Source organism: Hydractinia symbiolongicarpus, chromosome 7 (assembly GCF_029227915.1).
Source record: "Hydractinia symbiolongicarpus strain clone_291-10 chromosome 7, HSymV2.1, whole genome shotgun sequence".
NCBI classification, from domain to species: Eukaryota; Metazoa; Cnidaria; class Hydrozoa; order Anthoathecata; family Hydractiniidae; genus Hydractinia; species Hydractinia symbiolongicarpus.
In genome coordinates, this window is record NC_079881.1 from 8,607,103 (window position 1) to 8,628,156 (window position 21,054).

Here is a 21,054-nt window from a genome sequence, read left to right on the forward strand (position 1 = left end):
AGTCGGTGGCTCCTCTTCGAAATAACTGGAGGTCATGTTTCCATACAAACATGTACGTGCATTATGCAATATACCACAAACCAGCACTGTCTTGCCAACTGGACTTCGGCCAAGTGTCATATCCTTCTTGTAATCCACGAATTTAAAGAAATTTTTTACATCGCCAAACAACCATTCTACCGACACTCGTACTGCACTCATGGCTTTGTTGTAATTTTTTTGAGCGGGTGTAATGTTTGGTGCTCGATGTGGTGTTTGTATATGCACAGACAGAGGATAAGCAGGGTCCCCATAAATGCAAAGTGCTTGACCGTTATACCATGCATGGGCTTGTAGTTCTGCTAATGTCCCTGATTGATGCAGCATGGTGCTGTCGTGTCGTCTTCCTTCAAATGGCCCTTTGAAGTTAGCAATAAGTCCATTTGGCAAAGCAATACTCTGAAACTTCAGAGCGTGCACACGTTTATGACCATTGTAACACACTCTTTGGTTTTGTTTGGGCCTGGCTATTCTTATGACAGTTCCATCAACAAAACCGAAACAATTCAGCAGCGGTGCACCTTTCTGATATATCGTGTCTGAATATTGTTGCAGTTTGGCCGGTTGTAAGAAAGCTTGGTTCCATGAGTTTAATCTGTGATTGTGATTTTCATAAACAAAGTCTAATACAGTGTTGTAAATCAAGCATAACTCGGTAGGATTACGTCCAAAACTAGCAACCATATCTGTATATCGGCAAGGGAATGCTAAGCGCTTGAGAAAGATGCATAACCCCTCCATTCCTGAGCAAACTGTTCTTTGACTAGTCACAATTTTATCTGGTAATTGGAGGGCATTTTTCAAATCACTCAAATCTGTTTGGCGAAATCTCAGTTCAGTTAGACAGCGTTGATCATCCCATAAGTTCATGTCAAATGTAGGAAAATTCCAGTAAGGATAAAGTTCTCTTGACATATTTAACTCTGTTAACAAGAAATATTCCTCGTCGTCGATCGCATCAAAAGCATACGCAAGAAGAATAGCTTCACGAACCTCTCGAAGCCCTTGAACAGCTGCCATATTTGTTTACTTTTTTCCGCGCAATTGCTAAATCAAACTTTCGCTAAACATTTGGAGGGAACGGCATCTTATCACAACGGCGTTTCAAACAGCGTTGGCGTCTTCTTGCTAAATAAGCCTAATATGTCGGCGATTTCAAGGACGAACGATGACCTCACCAGAAAGTCCGGATCTTCCTGTTTTCCGAGTGGATCATCTGACGCAAGCTTTTGCTACGACAGGGCTTGATTACGCCGGTCCTCTATTTGTAAGGATTCACGGACATTCCTGCTCAAAGGTATACATTTTACTTTTTACTTGTGCTAGTAGTCGCGCAATCCACCTTGAACTCACGCCTGACATGAAATCACCTGCGTTCATCCGAGGCTTTAAGCGATTCGTTTCAAGAAGAGGAAAACCAAATGAAATTGTAAGTGACAATTTCAAAACATTTAAGTCGTCCGAGGTTAAAGCTTATATGTTAAAAATGAGAATTGGTCAACGCTTCATTCTACCAGCCTCCCCATGGTGGGGTGGATTTTATGAACGTCTTGTTCGTTCCGTAAAAACATCTCTTAAGAAAATACTAAGAAAGTCGTTTCTAACGTTTGAAGAGTTACAAACTGTTTTATGTGAAGTCGAGAGTGTAATCAATTCAAGACCACTCTGTTATGCGAGTGATGAAGACGTTGGAGCTATGATCACCCCTAATCATCTTATCTTTGGGAGATCATTGAACCATGCTACAACTAATAATCAACCGATTACTGTATTAGATGTGACCGAATGCACTCGAAGAGTCCTTCGTTTAAGAACAGTCTTAGAACATTTTTGGAAACGCTTTAGTATAACTTATTTGAACGAACTGAGGCAACGACACCTTTACGAAAGGAAGAAGACAGCAGACGCAGAGTTGAGGCTGAATGATATTGTACTCATCAAGGACGACACACCCACACCACGCTCGCAATGGAAAATCGGAAAGATAGAAAAATTAATTGTTGGAAAGGACGGTCGAACTCGAGGTGCAAAATTAAAAGTGAATTCGACATCAGGCCGGTCAACTTATGTGCATCGACCTGTTCAAAAGTTAATACCGTTCGAAGTGATAGAAGAAGAGGTGAAGGCAACTGAGGCGGAAGATAATCAACTTTATCCTATGGTCATCGACGAACAGAGTTCAGGTAGTTCAGGTGGTGCGTGCGATGAACACCGCGTAGAAAGTAGAGTACGCCGGCGGGCTGCGATAGAGGGGCAGAACTTTCGTCGTTTTAAGGACAAGTATAGTAATTGATTTCTGTCAATTACGGGGGGAGGATGAAGAAAATAGCTTTTCTGTATAATAGCTTTTCTGTATAGTTTCTTTTATTATGTTAGACAATACGTTGTATTTTGATTGGTTTATTTTACGGCGCATGCGTTAATGTAAAAACGTTGTAAACTCTGAAACAGCGTGGTTAGACCCGCGAAGAATTTAATAAAAACAGACAGAGTTATTTCTCTTTTTTCTGGTTTTTAAAGGCTCTTTATAGGAGAACAGAGGTTTCTACTGTTACATGTATGTTAGCAATTTATTATGTATAAATATGCCTCAGGGTAAGATATCAAAGTTTCCAATAATCTGTTAGGTTTACTGAATTTTGTTTGATCTGACCTACATACTAACTATGAGTATAGCCTAACGCAACTATGACATCATAACCATTGAAACTTTAAATTGCTTCTAGTCAACATTAGAGTAAAAATAAATAATAAAAACATGTCTGTCATGTCACATCATACTTCATTTTAAGTGAAGAAAATAAAAAAAAAAGTTTGACCTTTGTTTCCCATTACCGCGAACGTTTGTCTGTTTTATATAATAATGTTTTGAGTAAAAAATTTTGGAATGAATTTCTCTACAAATTGTCATTTTGCTCGATATTCAGCAAATTATAAAGTGTAACCTTTCTGGAGTATGGCATTGAAAAATAGGTGCAACTTACACTCGTTTTTCCGTAGTATATTTCGTGCACATTAACCAATCACAGAAAAACTTAACCACATAAGAATATAAAAACCATTTCCGTTAAGGTGGATTTCCACTTAAAATCAAACAAATCGGAAAAAAGCAATAAAAATACTGAAATTTGATTAAATATCTGCTAATTATTTTGTTTTTAAAATTTTTTGTTCCTGAAAGTTGACTGGCTTTAAAACTTTCTGCTTTCTTAGCATTGAAATAATCCACTCCGCCGCTATTCCTTTGCAGGCTTAATTTTGTTTTAAAAAGATTTAATCTTTGACGTCAGTTAACTAGAGAATTGATATTAAAACTGGCTGAACTGACTTGAACAACGCTCAATCAATAGTCATGATAATGCCAAACCTACAATCTTGGGCGACGTTTTTGGTTATAAAATATGGTGTAGGTAGGACCAGCTCATACACGTTGTTAACATTTCTGAAAGTACTGAGAGAAAAAGATATTTTTATTTTCCCATTTTTTGCTAAAATTGACCCAGTCCCAAGTCATTTAACGTACAAAACGCCTCAGATTATTCTGGGGCCTGTTAACAATACAGTTGATAACTCCAGCATTCATTTTATCAAATCACTTTCTCGAGTCTCTTGAACTTTCGTTAATACTTCATGGAGAAAGACATAAACAGAAAAATAACTGATACAAATATAATCTGATTTCTAACATATATACATTGTGCTTTTAAACAATTTTGGCAGAGCTACATATCAGTCCAGAACCTTTAGGACTGTGAAATATTTCTGCCAAGTAATTGTAAAAAATATTTAGTAAAATAAAAAAAATAATAAACCTTTGTAAATAAGCAAAATAGAAAGAAAATAAAACACTTCAACACTACAAAACAAAAGTAAGTTCAAATAAAAAAGATATCGTTCTAAATTTTAAACACTTTCTAGACAAAACAGTGATTTTATATATGTCCTTTTTGTTTTTCGACCAATAACAAATTGTGCACTTAATAAGGTTCAGCATAATTAACGTAATATATATCTACGATATCTCCAAAATTACATAAGATGTAAACTACATTTATTAAAACGCTTAACGTATTTGTCCGAATCATGCTACTAGACACAAAAAGTTATTAAACAAAACAAAGAAGCACGACATTTTATAGTTTGTTACCACTTGCTATTTTAATATAACGCAGTAAAAAAAAGGAGGTAATTCAGCACGTCTTTTATCTCATTTTCTTTTCGGCTTCCCTTCCACCCTTTCATTAGCGCTCAGGCTGTCAAATAGTATAACGCTTTCTAAACGTAAGTGTAATACAGCTAGTTATTTATATACTAGTTTATACTTCATGCATTTTTAGCACAAAGTGTAGATTATGAACGATTAGTTAGTGCAACACTCCAGTTCTATAAAACATCGCCTAAAAATTTTCTAAAGAGATTCTATTTCGTCGGAATTTTTTTTTATACGCCGGTTTTTACAACGGGAAATGTAATTGTTTTGTTATGAATTGGTGTATTGGTATTATTTTGTTTTAATCTGCAACATTTTTTAAAAAATTAGGGTGATAAGAATGCACGAAAAAAACTTCGATATTTCGACTTACAAGAACACCGTCAAGGAATATTAGAGCCAGTATTAAACACTGCAGGACCTCTGAAGCAAGTTATATATATCTTAACATGGGGAGCAATGATTAGTGCATATTATAGTATCAGGATACGAAATTGTAGGAATCCCGCAACCCCCCCTTGCCTTTGCATTCCACCACGCCACACGCATATCGATGTTAAAAATTCCCAATTAGAAATATTGTCGTCCCAAAGTTTACAAAATTAAAGATAATCTTTGAAGCTCAAAAATAAACAACTTAGCTTTGGTCTAATTTAGGTAACGCAGTAGTGTTCATCTTATTGGCGTATAGATATTTGAAAATCAAACAAAAACAATAGGGATAATACTAATGATTTGTCAAACTACAGAGTACCACTGTTTATTCAACATGCTGTCGTCGAGTGTTTATTGTAGCCTCTTTGCAACGGTTGTTGGTTTTCGACTAGTGACTTACACGAAAGTCAAGCTAATGGCGGGGGAAAATGTATGATCACTGAGGACAAAAACAACAAACTTAAATCATCTTAAATATCACACTGGACATCCAAATACAAATGACAGAAAAGTCCCATATATAGCTTTATTACCCAGGTAAAGGGCGGCATGTCATTGGTTACAACTTACGTCATAGCGGGCAATAGCAACCGTGTTTAAAGTTTTAATAATCCATATAACAACGTATTACTATTATTGTATTACCGAATACTACAAGGTATTACAGTATATTACTAAATACTACAAGGTATTACAGTGTATTACCGAATACTACAAGGCATTGCAGTATATTACTGAATACTACAACGTATTACAGTGTATTACTGAATACTACAAGGTATTACAGTGTATCACCGAATACTACAAGGCATTACAGTATATTACCGAATACTACAAGGTATTACAGTGTATTACTAAATACTACAAAGTATTACCGAATACTACAAGGTATTACAGTATATTACTGAATACTACAAGGTATTACAGTGTATTACCGAATACTACAAGGCATTACAGTATATTACTGAATACTACAAGGTATTACAGTGTACTACTGAATACTACAAAGTATTACAGTGTATTACCGAATACTACAAGGTATTACAGTGTATTACTGAATACTACAAAGTATTACAGTGTATTACCGAATACTACAAGGTATTACAGTATATTACTGAATACTACAAGGTATTACAGTGTATTACCGAATACTACAAGGCATTACAGTATATTACTGAATACTACAAGGTATTACAGTGTATTACTGAATACTACAAGGTATTACAGTGTATTACCGAATACTACAAGGCATTACAGTATATTACCGAATACTACAAGGTATTACAGTATATTACTGAATACTACAAGGTATTACAGTGTATTACCGAATACTACAAGACATTACAGTATATTACTGAATACTACAATGTATTACAGTGTATTACTGAATACTACAAGGTATTACAGTGTATTACCGAATACTACAAGGCATTACAGTATATTACCGAATACTACAAGGTATTACAGTGTATTACTAAATACTACAAAGTATTACAGTGTATTACTAAATACTACAAAGTATTACTGAATACTACAAAGTATTACAGTGTATTACTGAATACTACAAGGTATTACAGTGTAATACTGAATACTACAAAGTATTACAGTGTATTACCAAATACTACAAGGTATTACAGTATATTACTGAATACTACAAGGTATTACAGTGTATTACCGAATACTACAAGGCATTACAGTGTATTACTGAATACTACAAGGTATTACAGTGTATTACCGAATACTACAAGGCATTACAGTATATTACTGAATACTACAAGGTATTACAGTGTATTACTAAATACTACAAAGTATTACTGAATACTACAAAGTATTACAGTGTATTACTGAATACTACAAGGTATTACAGTGTATTACCGAATACTACAAGGTATTACAGTATATTACTGAATACTACAAGGTATTACAGTGTATCACCGAATACTACAAGGCATTACAGTGCATTACCGAATACTACAAGGTATTACAGTGTATTACTAAATACTACAAAGTATTACCGAATACTACAAGGTATTACAGTATATTACTGAATACTACAAAGTATTACAGTGTATTACCGAATACTACAAGGCATTACAGTATATTACTGAATACTACAAGGTATTACAGTGTACTACTGAATACTACAAAGTATTACAGTGTATTACCGAATACTACAAGGTATTACAGTGTATTACTGAATACTACAAAGTATTACAGTGTATTACCGATTACTACAAGGTATTACAGTATATTACTGAATACTACAAGGTATTACAGTGTATTACCGAATACTACAAGGCATTACAGTATATTACTGAATACTACAAGGTATTACAGTGTATTACTGAATACTACAAGGTATTACAGTGTATTACCGAATACTACAAGGCATTACAGTATATTACCGAATACTACAAGGTATTACAGTATATTACTGAATACTACAAGGTATTACAGTGTATTACCGAATACTACAAGACATTACAGTATATTACTGAATACTACAATGTATTACAGTGTATTACTGAATACTACAAGGTATTACAGTGTATTACCGAATACTACAAGGCATTACAGTATATTACCGAATACTACAAGGTATTACAGTGTATTACTAAATACTACAAAGTATTACAGTGTATTACTAAATACTACAAAGTATTACTGAATACTACAAAGTATTACAGTGTATTACTGAATACTACAAGGTATTACAGTGTAATACTGAATACTACAAAGTATTACAGTGTATTACCAAATACTACAAGGTATTACAGTATATTACTGAATACTACAAGGTATTACAGTGTATTACCGAATACTACAAGGCATTACAGTGTATTACTGAATACTACAAGGTATTACAGTGTATTACCGAATACTACAAGGCATTACAGTATATTACTGAATACTACAAGGTATTACAGTGTATTACTAAATACTACAAAGTATTACTGAATACTACAAAGTATTACAGTGTATTACTGAATACTACAAGGTATTACAGTGTATTACCGAATACTACAAGGTATTACAGTATATTACTGAATACTACAAGGTATTACAGTGTATCACCGAATACTACAAGGCATTACAGTGCATTACCGAATACTACAAGGTATTACAGTGTATTACTAAATACTACAAAGTATTACCGAATACTACAAGGTATTACAGTATATTACTGAATACTACAAGGTATTACAGTGTATTACCGAATACTACAAGGCATTACAGTATATTACTGAATACTACAAGGTATTACAGTGTACTACTGAATACTACAAAGTATTACAGTGTATTACCGAATACTACAAGGTATTACAGTGTATTACTGAATACTACAAAGTATTACAGTGTATTACCGAATACTACAAGGTATTACAGTATATTACTGAATACTACAAGGTATTACAGTGTATTACCGAATACTACAAGGCATTACAGTATATTACTGAATACTACAAGGTATTACAGTGTATTACTGAATACTACAAGGTATTACAGTGTATTACCGAATACTACAAGGCATTACAGTATATTACCGAATACTACAAGGTATTACAGTATATTACTGAATACTACAAGGTATTACAGTGTATTACCGAATACTACAAGACATTACAGTATATTACTGAATACTACAATGTATTACAGTGTATTACTGAATACTACAAGGTATTACAGTGTATTACCGAATACTACAAGGCATTACAGTATATTACCGAATACTACAAGGTATTACAGTGTATTACTAAATACTACAAAGTATTACAGTGTATTACTAAATACTACAAAGTATTACTGAATACTACAAAGTATTACAGTGTATTACTGAATACTACAAGGTATTACAGTGTAATACTGAATACTACAAAGTATTACAGTGTATTACCAAATACTACAAGGTATTACAGTATATTACTGAATACTACAAGGTATTACAGTGTATTACCGAATACTACAAGGCATTACAGTGTATTACTGAATACTACAAGGTATTACAGTGTATTACCGAATACTACAAGGCATTACAGTATATTACTGAATACTACAAGGTATTACAGTGTATTACTAAATACTACAAAGTATTACTGAATACTACAAAGTATTACAGTGTATTACTGAATACTACAAGGTATTACAGTGTATTACCGAATACTACAAGGTATTACAGTATATTACTGAATACTACAAGGTATTACAGTGTATCACCGAATACTACAAGGCATTACAGTGCATTACCGAATACTACAAGGTATTACAGTGTATTACTAAATACTACAAAGTATTACCGAATACTACAAGGTATTACAGTATATTACTGAATACTACAAGGTATTACAGTGTATTACCGAATACTACAAGGCATTACAGTATATTACTGAATACTACAAGGTATTACAGTGTACTACTGAATACTACAAAGTATTACAGTGTATTACCGAATACTACAAGGTATTACAGTGTATTACTGAATACTACAAAGTATTACAGTGTATTACCGAATACTACAAGGTATTACAGTATATTACTGAATACTACAAGGTATTACAGTGTATTACCGAATACTACAAGGCATTACAGTATATTACTGAATACTACAAGGTATTACAGTGTATTACGGAATACTACAAGGTATTACAGTGTATTACCGAATACTACAAGGCATTACAGTATATTACCGAATACTACAAGGTATTACAGTATATTACGGAATACTACAAGGTATTACAGTGTATTACCGAATACTACAAGGTATTACAGTGTATTACCGAATACTACAAGGCATTACAGTATATTACTGAATACTACAAGGTATTACAGTGTATTACTGAATACTACAAGGTATTACAGTGTATTACCGAATACTACAAGGCATTACAGTATATTACCGAATACTACAAGGTATTACAGTATATTACTGAATACTACAAGGTATTACAGTGTATTACCGAATACTACAAGACATTACAGTATATTACTGAATACTACAATGTATTACAGTGTATTACTGAATACTACAAGGTATTACAGTGTATTACCGAATACTACAAGGCATTACAGTATATTACCGAATACTACAAGGTATTACAGTGTATTACTAAATACTACAAAGTATTACCGAATACTACAAGGTATTACAGTATATTACTGAATACTACAAGGTATTACAGTGTATTACCGAATACTACAAGGCATTACAGTATATTACTGAATACTACAAGGTATTACAGTGTACTACTGAATACTACAAAGTATTACAGTGTATTACCGAATACTACAAGGTATTACAGTGTATTACTGAATACTACAAAGTATTACAGTGTATTACCGAATACTACAAGGTATTACAGTGTATTACTAAATACCACAAAGTATTACTGAATACTACAAAGTATTACAGTGTATTACTGAATACTACAAGGTATTACAGTATATTACTGAATACTACAAGGTATTACAGTGTATTACCGAATACTACAAGGCATTACAGTATATTACTGAATACTACAAGGTATTACAGTGTATTACTGAATACTACAAGGTATTACAGTGTATTACCGAATACTACAAGGTATTACAGTATATTACCGAATACTACAAGGTATTACAGTGTATTACTAAATACTACATAGTATTACTGAATACTACAAAGTATTACAGTGTATTACTGAATACTACAAGGTATTACAGTGTATTACCGAATACTACAAGGCATTACAGTATATTACCGAATACTACAAGGTATTACAGTGTATTACTAAATACTACAAGGTATTACAGTGTATTACTGAATACTACAAGGTATTACAGTGTATTGCTGAATACTACAAGGTATTACAGTGTATTACCGAATACTACAAGGTATTACAGTATATTACCGAATACTACAAGGCATTACAGTATATTACTGAATACAACAAGGCATTACAGTATATTACTGAATACTACAAGGTATTACAGTATATTACTGAATACTACAAGGTATTACAGTGTATTACCGAATACTACAAGGCATTACAGTATATTACTGAATACTACAAGGTATTACAGTGTATTACTGAATACTACAAGGTATTACAGTGTATTACCGAATACTACAAGGTATTACAGTATATTACCGAATACTACAAGGCATTACAGTATATTACTGAATACTACAAGGCATTACAGTATATTACTGAATACTACAAAATATTACAGTGTATTACTAAATACTACAAGGTATTACAGTGTATTACCGAATACTACAAGGCATTACAGTATATTACCGAATACTACAAGGTATTACAGTGTATTACTAAATACTACAAAGTATTACAGTGTATTACCGAATACTACAAGGTATTACAGTATATTACTGAATACTACAAGGTATTACAGTGTATTACCGAATACTACAAGGCATTACAGTGTATTACTGAATACTACAAGGTATTACAGTGTATTACCGAATACTACAAGGCATTACAGTATATTACCGAATACTACAAGGTATTACAGTGTATTACTAAATACTACAAAGTATTACTGAATACTACAAAGTATTACAGTGTATTACTGAATACTACAAGGTATTACAGTGTATTACCGAATACTACAAGGTATTACAGTATATTACTGAATACTACAAGGTATTACAGTGTATTACCGAATACTACAAGGCATTACAGTATATTACTGAATACTACAAGGTATTACAGTGTATTACTGAATACTACAAGGTATTACAGTGTATTACCGAATACTACAAGGTATTACAGTATATTACCGAATACTACAAGGTATTACAGTGTATTACTAAATACTACATAGTATTACTGAATACTACAAAGTATTACAGTGTATTACTGAATACTACAAGGTATTACAGTATATTACTGAATACTACAAGGTATTACAGTGTATTACTGAATACTACAAAGTATTACAGTGTATTACCGAATACTACAAGGTATTACAGTATATTACTGAATACTACAAGGTATTACAGTGTATTACCGAATACTGCAAGGCATTACAGTATATTACTGAATACTACAAGGTATTACAGTGTACTACTGAATACTACAAAGTATTACAGTGTATTACCGAATACTACAAGGTATTACAGTATATTACTGAATACTACAAGGTATTACAGTGTATTACTAAATACTACAGAGTATTACCGAATACTACAAGGTATTACAGTGTATTACTAAATACTACAAAGTATTACTGAATACTACAAAGTATTACAGTGTATTACTGAATACTACAAGGTATTACAGTGTATTACCGAATACTACAAGGTATTACAGTATATTACTGAATACTACAAGGTATTACGGTGTATTACCGAATACTACAAGGTATTACAGTGTATTACCGAATACTACAAGGCATTACAGTATATTACTGAATACTACAAGGTATTACAGTGTACTACTGAATACTACAAAGTATTACAGTGTATTACCGAATACTACAAGGTATTACAGTGTATTACTGAATACTACAAAGTATTACAGTGTATTACCGAATACTACAAGGTATTACAGTATATTACTGAATACTACTAGGTATTACAGTGTATTACCGAATACTACAAGGCATTACAGTATATTACTGAATACTACTAGGTATTACAGTGTATTACCGAATACTACAAGGCATTACAGTATATTACTGAATACTACTAGGTATTACAGTGTATTACCGAATACTACAAGGCATTACAGTATATTACTGAATACTACAAGGTATTACAGGGTATTACTGAATACTACAAGGTATTACAGTGTATTACTGGATACTACAAAGTAATACGGCATATTACTAAGTACTACAGTATACAATACGGCATATTACTAAGTACTACAGTGTATTACTGTATATTACAAAGATATTACATTAGGCAGTAGTATGTATTAACAACATCACGACGTTGATAAATTGTTTAACGTCGCGTGTCGAATGCAGTTGAGCTGTCGTGAGGAAAGGAATACGACAATGTCGGGTAAAGGTGAGGTTGTGTTAGAGGTTCAAGTATACGACATATTCACAGACTATATGGATCCTTCCATGAAGTGCTTCCCACTTTTTCGTAATGTTGAATTTGTCTCGATTATGCAATTTGGCACAGATACGGAAAATTGTAACTCTGTAGACTGTAACTAAAACTTGAAGATGCAAAATAGTACATTTTACTCTTGAGATGGGAACTTTGAATATTATTTTTTATAAGAAAAATATAAATTCCTTTTTATTAATAAATATATAATGAATAAATCGCCTTGATATTTTAAATGTAAACCCTTGCTAACGGTCTGTAATATAACCCTTATTGCCTCGCTGATCTCAAGGAAAACAAACCAAAGTTCAAATTACTTCTCATACAGTGCAGTGTGGTGGTTGGTGGATCTTCCACCTTCTTTGGTGGTCTGTGTGATGAGTGGCTTTGGCTTTTGTCTCAGTTTATAACGTTTTATGTTTTTCACTATTTCCATTATTAACCAGCTACCATATGGCCATATGAGGACTTGTTTGAGTTCCTAGACAGTATAACAAAGTACTAAGATTAAAGGATTTTCTCTCTGATAAAATCCTTAGCTAGCTAATTATGTAGATAGCCTACTGTCAGACCTTAATTTCTACTTTGAGTTGAATAATATGATCCTTTCAGAAAACTGTTAACAAAAGTGGTATAAAGCACGAGGTTGGGTTGGACAACTCGGTTACACAAAGACCCTTGACTGCACTGTGTGTTTATGGGTGTATTGTCCAGTGATTTTCCATAGATTTAATTCAATTTAAAATTTTATATCTCTTCTGCACCGGTTGGATTATGTATGCCAGCTTGCTCTGTTTATTTTTTTGCACTTTAAAACGAACATAATCAAGGCAGGCTTATGTACAACATTTTTATATTGTTTTTCACTTCCAGAACGAAAATAATCGGGGAAGACCAGCTTTTCTGCAACACTTTTATGTTATTCCTCACTTATAGAACGAACACAATCAGGGCAGGCTGGCTTATGTTTTTATATTATTTCCCACTTCATAGATCGAGGCAGGCTGGCTTATGTGCAACACTTTTGCGTTATTCCTCACTTATAGAACAGACTTAATCGTGGCTGACCGGTTTTTATATCATTCGTCATCACTTCTGACAAGCAAATAGCCCTGGTGGTAAAGTTGTTTTTGTTCTCAAATGAAATTAAATTTCGTAAAAACTTTTTGGGATTCGCAAGTTTAATAACTTTTCACCAAAATTCCCGCAAAACAAATAATTTAGGTCATCCACAGAATTCAATTCCTGCGAAAAATAAAAATTAGCCAACCCATCCGCAAAATCTAGTTCCGTGAAATTTAGTTTCTTCAAAGTATATTATGTTGAAATGTACTCAGAAGAGGAGTTTATACTAAGAATTACGTTGAGACTATTTTTTCGCTATGCTTAGCTTCATTGGTGTTTTATCCTGGAGAGAAAAATTACGTTGAGGCTTTTTTTTTTGCCATGCCTAGTTTTCAATGGTGTTCTATCTTGCAGAGAAATATTATGTGGAGAATTTTTTTCTTTCACCATGCCTAGTTTTTAATGGTGTTCCATAACAGCCTACTTGGCCAGCCATTATATTAGCGTTCATAATCCGGTCACCACGGCATAAATAATCAGGGCAAAAAACATAATCTGGCCATGCCTACATAATCCGGATGTTCTGTTTATAAATAAACCGTTTTTGCAATCTGAGCAAAACAACCTTGGTAGATAATTCCAGGCTACAAAAAAAAAAAATGTTTAAACTATAGAATTACCTAAGTACTTCTAAACCCTTGTAGCAGCATTATATATTTGCCTATCCTATTTCCATTTTATAAAAAACATAGCAACATTTATTATATACTATATCTTAAAATGTTTTATCATTGTAAAAAACTTAAACACATGTTCGCCCACAGGAAAGTCAGAAATTTGATTGCAGCTGTTGTGATATTGACTAAAGTGGCTAAATCATATGACCAATCACATTTGCAGTACATCTGCCATTTTTAAAACAGGCTGTATGAAAACAAAATTGGTTGTTAAGAATTAGGAAATGGACTGATAAAAATATATCTATAAATAAAGAGCTTAGCTATGTCTTTGACTCTAACCAAGCTTGACTTTTCTTCTATAAAAAATATTTGGTCAACAGTTAGCATATAGACAGATTAATATGGAAAAATAGTTTATTTTAAATTTAAAGTCGCCAGCCAGCCCCAATAATGGCCCAAAACAAAAATCTATGTGCAAAGTAAGGGGTGTTTTTAATTCGAAATTTACCCTGAAACAGAAGGGCATGATACATTAAAAAAAGACACTTTCTGTAATAACTTAATTACCTATGAATTGTAATGTAGAATACCTCACAGTAGATTTTATTAGATCAGAACAGAAAATAAAAAAAGACAACAGTACAACAAGACAGTTGTTGCTCATCTGGGAACTCACTCCATGTACAGGACTGTAAATGTGCACACATCTGTGACTAGCATCAATTTGTTTTATGATTATTGTTTGTGGTTAAAACAATGGTAATCTTATTGTGGTGTATATTATTTCCAAAAATGAATGACACTACTATCTTGAACTTAAATTTTTATGAAATCCCTATAATCTAGAAAATAACTTTCTTTATAAGTTAAAACTCACAACACAGCTTTATTATATTACATTTCTTAAATTTCTCTTTTTCGGATTTTATCTAAAAATCAGGACAAATTGGATTTTCAGGGACATTTTTGTCATCTTTCCATATGAATCAACGTAACAATCACAAAATATTTTTAAAACATTTTATATAGCTGTTAGAAAGTTTAAACAGAATGTTAAATCCGTTTTAGAACTAAATTATCGTCAAATTTTAGGCAGATAGTGATTATATGGACAAATATTAAGCTTGCAATGACATCACAGAAAAAGTGCTGACATCACCAAAAATTTATTGTTGTCATTTTTTTCCTTAAATGACATATTAAACTTTAAAAAAGCCTCACAAAAGTTGTGAAAGGGAACACCCACCCCCTCCCTGGTTGTAATGTGTTTAAAAAAAACCAGACAGAATGGGGTTAAACATAATATCCAACTTCTGACACCCTTAAGTATAGTTGTTAAGACCTTAAGATTGTTTGTATTAAAACTAAGATAAAAATAAGACAACAATAACAGCTAGACATCTTCTTGCTCATCTAGGAACACACTTCATACAGGTCTGTAATTTATAGACATCCCTAATATTTTTATGCATGGGCCACCCATTATATGTAATAAAAAGTACGCAGTAGTCATTAAATGGAGGTTTCTTAGCTAAAATTCATCCTGAATTTCCCAATCATTTTAACAAGTAACCATATTTTGTGCACTCCTAAAAATGAGGCCTACTTATTTCATACAACTTCTAAAGGAGCGAGATTTTATTAATTCCTCAAATCACCTTTACTAAATTCCTATTTGGAATTTAACAGCCCCTATTTTAGATTTCTGGATGACATCCTGATGGTAACAACTTTGGGTGTATTTGTTTAGATATTACATTATTAAATTTAAAGCGGTGCCTTGTAGACATCTGAAGATGGAGGAAGCTATCTTACGTGGACAATTTCAGTTGCTACCAGCATGTAAAACAACGTTAAATGTTAGTCTGACAAGGAAGAACATTATGTTTCGACAAGAAGCAAACAACAAGCCACAAAAAAACTTTACATCTATCCTTATTGAAAATATCATTGGATCAAAGATGTTTGAGAATAAAATTGCGAATGATACTTCATCTTTTTTTCAAATCATAACACTGACTAAAAATAAAAAGGGCTTTCGACAGAAAGTAGTGTATACATTTCGTGTCAGTGAATCAGAAGATAAGCAGGAAAATAGAACTATTTGTGAAACCTGGGCACGGACTATAGCATGGCTGTTGTGGGATAAAGAAATAAATATGACTGAATTAGAAGGTAAGCATAATAAAATTTATAGTTTAGTACTGCTTAATTTATTTGCAAATCATGCTAAATCAAAGTCGTTCAATTTTTAAAGTAGCTCTTGAAGGAGACATCACAGTTTCTTCAATTTAAAGTCAAAAGTTAAAAAGAAAAAAACAATATTTCCTGTATAACTGATGTTTAAATACTGGTGTTTCAGTTGTTGTTGTTGTTGTTCTTGGCATCCACTTAAATTTGTGTTGTCAAATAACAATAGAGAATTCTTGTAAAGGTCATTTATCTATGCACACACGATGATATATTCCTAAAATACTCTTTCTGTCTTAATGTATAAAAAATGTTGTGAACAATACCAAACTTGTACTTCTTTGTTTCAGAGAAAGAAACTTTTCCTCCTCGAAAGAGGTTTTTTATTCTCATTAATCCAAAAAGTGGACCTGGAAAAAGCTTGCAACACTTCAAGAGAACCATTGAGCCACTTCTGATGCTAGCAAATGTTTCCTATAAAGCTGTTGTGACAGGTATGGATGATTGTTGTTTACTTCTAGGGTCCATAAATTGGATAAAACACTGAGTCGTCAAGCTTTTGCGAAATACTAAACAAACTAACTGAAATAAAGACAAAATTTAGCTTATATAAATTATTTAGAATTTCTCAAAAAATCCTAGGGACAAGCAAATGCTGGTGATGTATTTAGGTATATGTTGGGGATGTTGAATTAGTAGAATAAGATTACAAACAAAGAAGGTACAGCAATCACGTTGTTGCTATTAATAAATATTGATGGATTTTTTATCAGCATGTTACTTGTTTTTGCATTAAAGTTTACTGTTCTTCCACTTTTCATTTAAAGCCAAAATTTGGCCTACAAACCAATTTTTGATGTATCAAAAGTTATGCTTTCTAGTATTCTATGAGTAAATTAAATATCTTCAGAAATACCAATTCAATGTTTAGAATATGCTGGGCATTGTACAAAAGTTGCTATGGAATTGGATATTAATGCCTGGGATGGAGTTATTATTTGTTCTGGTGATGGTCTTACTTATGAGGTATATACAAACTTCTCCTTTATTTTTTTTGGCTGAGTGAAATAAATGCAAGGTCTGGCTAAACTTTTCAAAATTACTAAAACGAAGTAAAATAATCAGGTTTTTGAAGGTATATAGGATGGTGAAATGTTATACCTGAAATGGTTAACGCGTTTTTGTCAGGTTTTCTAGCTTGTCTAAACAAAATCACGATTGACACTAATAGTGATATCAATAGGAATGTTCACTTAAGAATAATAATAGAAATTAAAAAATAGCGTGCAAATTTCAAGCATTTTTAAACTATTGCTTTACTTTTTAGTATTTAAATGGTATATTGAAACGAGACGATTGGAATGAAGCAATTAAACTTCCTGTTGGGACTTTACCCACCGGATCTGGCAACGCATTATCTGCATCAATATTGTTTTCTGCAAAGTATGTTTGTCTCCCTACAAATCACAGAGAAAGAAAGAAAAATCCTTTTCCCTTTTCTACAAATACCAAATAATTTATTTAGTTATGCCCATGCTTATGATTAGACGTCAGGTAGCACCAACAATAATTTTTCCAGTAATAAAATACAGGAATCAAATATAAAAAAAAGGTGTCGCGACTTGAAGATTCATGCCATAAGTAACGAAATTGTGAGATAATTAATATGATGCTATAGCTGTTGGAAAAGTTCAATTTTTGCCCTAGTTTGAAGAAAAAATATACTGGAAGTGAGAATAGAATATTTTTTTTTACAAGAAAAAAACTTTTTATGTTTACTATGGCAACTTTTGTCAGATAGAAACCAGTTTTATTATTTTGACCAATTTTGGAACAGATGATAAAACAAAATTTTAATGCCATTCCTTTTTATTTAATAGAAACCAGTTTTATTTTTTTGACCAGTTTTGGAACAGATGATAAGTCAATATTTTAATGACATGCCTTTTTGTTTAATGCGCCAAATTTTAATAAAAACAAAGTATATTTAATTTTTAGACAAATTTTGGCCTAAAAATAGAATTCAGGTGACAAAAAACAAAATTTTATTGTCGTCTTCATATTCAGCATTTTTTTTTAAATTTACTTATGCCAAATTATTATGTTAAAAAAAGGCATTTGTATCTTTTGACCAATTTTGGCTTATAACATTATCAATGTGACGAAAAATCAATATTTCATTCCCTGGATTTAGAAATAAATAGCTTTGCTTTCCTTGTTCCCATTCACTAAAGTTTATGCGCTTATCAGTAAAAGTAATGTCTCTCCATTTTTAAATCAGCTTTAATTGATTTTTATTCTTCTTCCTTATGTCCTTATTATGAAATCTCTGTTGTTTTTTTAGAGAAGCTAATTCACTGGTCAACGCTTTATACGTTGTGTTGAAGGGTACTTCACATCCAATGGATTTGTTTGCTGTGACGAGTGAGACTGAAACATTTTACGGATTTCTTAGTGTAACATGGGGCTTCATGTCTGATGTTGATATAGAATCTGAAAAATACAGAGCCTTAGGTGGTTTTCGATTTACGCTCACATCTTTGCAGCGTATACTTGGCTTACGACATTATCGAGGAAGATTTTCGTATCTACCTGCGCCTTCTATTGCGGAAGAAGGAGACGTAATTGACATGATAGAAGGATGTGCTAAATTATGTTTAAATTCAGATATGAACACCTCAAACCAAGAACATCACACGGAAAATACAGCTGGCACGACATCTTCATCACAGCGACCGCCATTTCCGTCACTCGACGCGGAAATCCCGTCAAGTTGGGAAAGCATCGACGGCGACTTTGTCACTGTAGGTGTGTCTTCGCTCAGTCATTTAGGAGACAATATGTACAGTTCGCCATGTTCTTTCTTCGACGACGGGCTGTTAAACGTGCAATTCATACGTCGAGGTATAACTAAGAAGAGACTGTTAGATGTCTTTACAGCTTTTGAATACGGAAAGCATCTTCAATTTGATGCAGTGGAAGAATTGTTCGTGACAGAATTTCGCTTGGAGCCGTCAAAAGAGGTAACTGGCAATATGGCAGTTGACGGTGAAAAAGTGAAGTACGGTAATATCCACGGCAAAGTGCTACCATCTTTAGCGAACATTATTATGATGCCTAAAGTAACCACGTGAATTTGTTTGCCGTGTTTTAAAGCCATTGCTTAAAAGCTTCCAAACTGTTGATTCACCTTAAAAACTTAGAAGAACAACTTTTATGTCAATCCAAACAGACATAACGACCTGTTTCTAAGGGACAAATTAATCACGTAATTGATTGATGACTCTTTAGTGGCACCAATACTATTGAAGATATATAAAATAAAATGAGTATGAGAGTTAGGTCCCACTGATTGTTTGTTCCATATGTTATTTTTCTTATGTTCTTGTTATGAGTTTTTTTGAACGGTTAAGTGGCTGTTGTTTTCTTAGATCTTAAAAGATTTAATTGCATAGCCTAATGTCTTGAACTTCTCAATATTTTTATTTTTTTTAGCACAAATATTTCGGTGTTTGTCGATAAAAGTGGGGAAAATTTAAAAATTATATACTGTAATGCTTCGAATAAAATCTTCATTCACTTTAACACCCTACCCTCTTAGATAACGCCCTATCTCTCAGATAACGCCCTACCCTTTTGTATTGCTAAACATATGATATACCGGCTCGAACAGTTGTTTAAAAAAAATAGAGAAATAAAAAAATGACCAGCCTGGTTAAAATTTTATTATTCTTTATAAAAAAGGGTGTAAACATACTTCTCGATCTGGCAAAAAGAACCAGAGTTAAGCGCACCCATAAAAGAAGATGCAGTTGTTGCCATCATTTAGAATTTGTAAAGACCTAAGTTATATTGTTTTGTTTTTTATTATATAAATTGTGAAATATTTTTATGTTATTTTTTTTAACGTAGCGTTTAAATTTTCAGGATAATAAATATATAGTAATAATATAGTAATCTTAGCTATATATCTGAGTGAATACAAAATAAATAATATTGAAAAACGATGTATATTCTATATTGAAAGGTCAGTTTATATCTGAATAAAGAAGATACCCTAAAGGCTGGTTTTCATTAGAACCAGTATTATTATTATTATTATTATTATTATTATTATTATTATTATTATTATTATTATTATTATTATTATTATTATTCCGAATATTTATACAGGATATAGCCACTTCAGTGTTTGAAACACTGTTATCAATGTGGGTCCTGTGTTTGGAATGTATACGTTAAGTGTACACCGGCATTGCCTACCCAATTTCCCTCACATGGCATGGGTTGACCCGTAGCTGTGGTAAAGACACTTGCTAAACATGCCTGCGCTGTAGACCGAACCACAGACCTTGTGATTGCAAAGCGAACTCCAT

General features: G+C 32.6%; 1 protein-coding gene across 1 annotated transcript; it reads left to right on the forward strand.

Moving 5' to 3' along the window:
* Positions 1 to 16,216: 16,216 nt before the first annotated feature.
* On the forward strand, positions 16,217 to 20,685 carry LOC130649117 (sphingosine kinase 2-like). Its single transcript, XM_057455333.1, has 5 exons — positions 16,217 to 16,663; positions 17,029 to 17,172; positions 17,610 to 17,704; positions 18,006 to 18,121; positions 19,023 to 20,685. Exons 1-5 carry the CDS (start codon positions 16,285 to 16,287, stop codon positions 19,810 to 19,812), a joined length of 1,524 nt encoding a protein of 507 aa, XP_057311316.1. The 5' UTR covers positions 16,217 to 16,284; the 3' UTR covers positions 19,813 to 20,685.
* Positions 20,686 to 21,054: the final 369 nt, after the last annotated feature.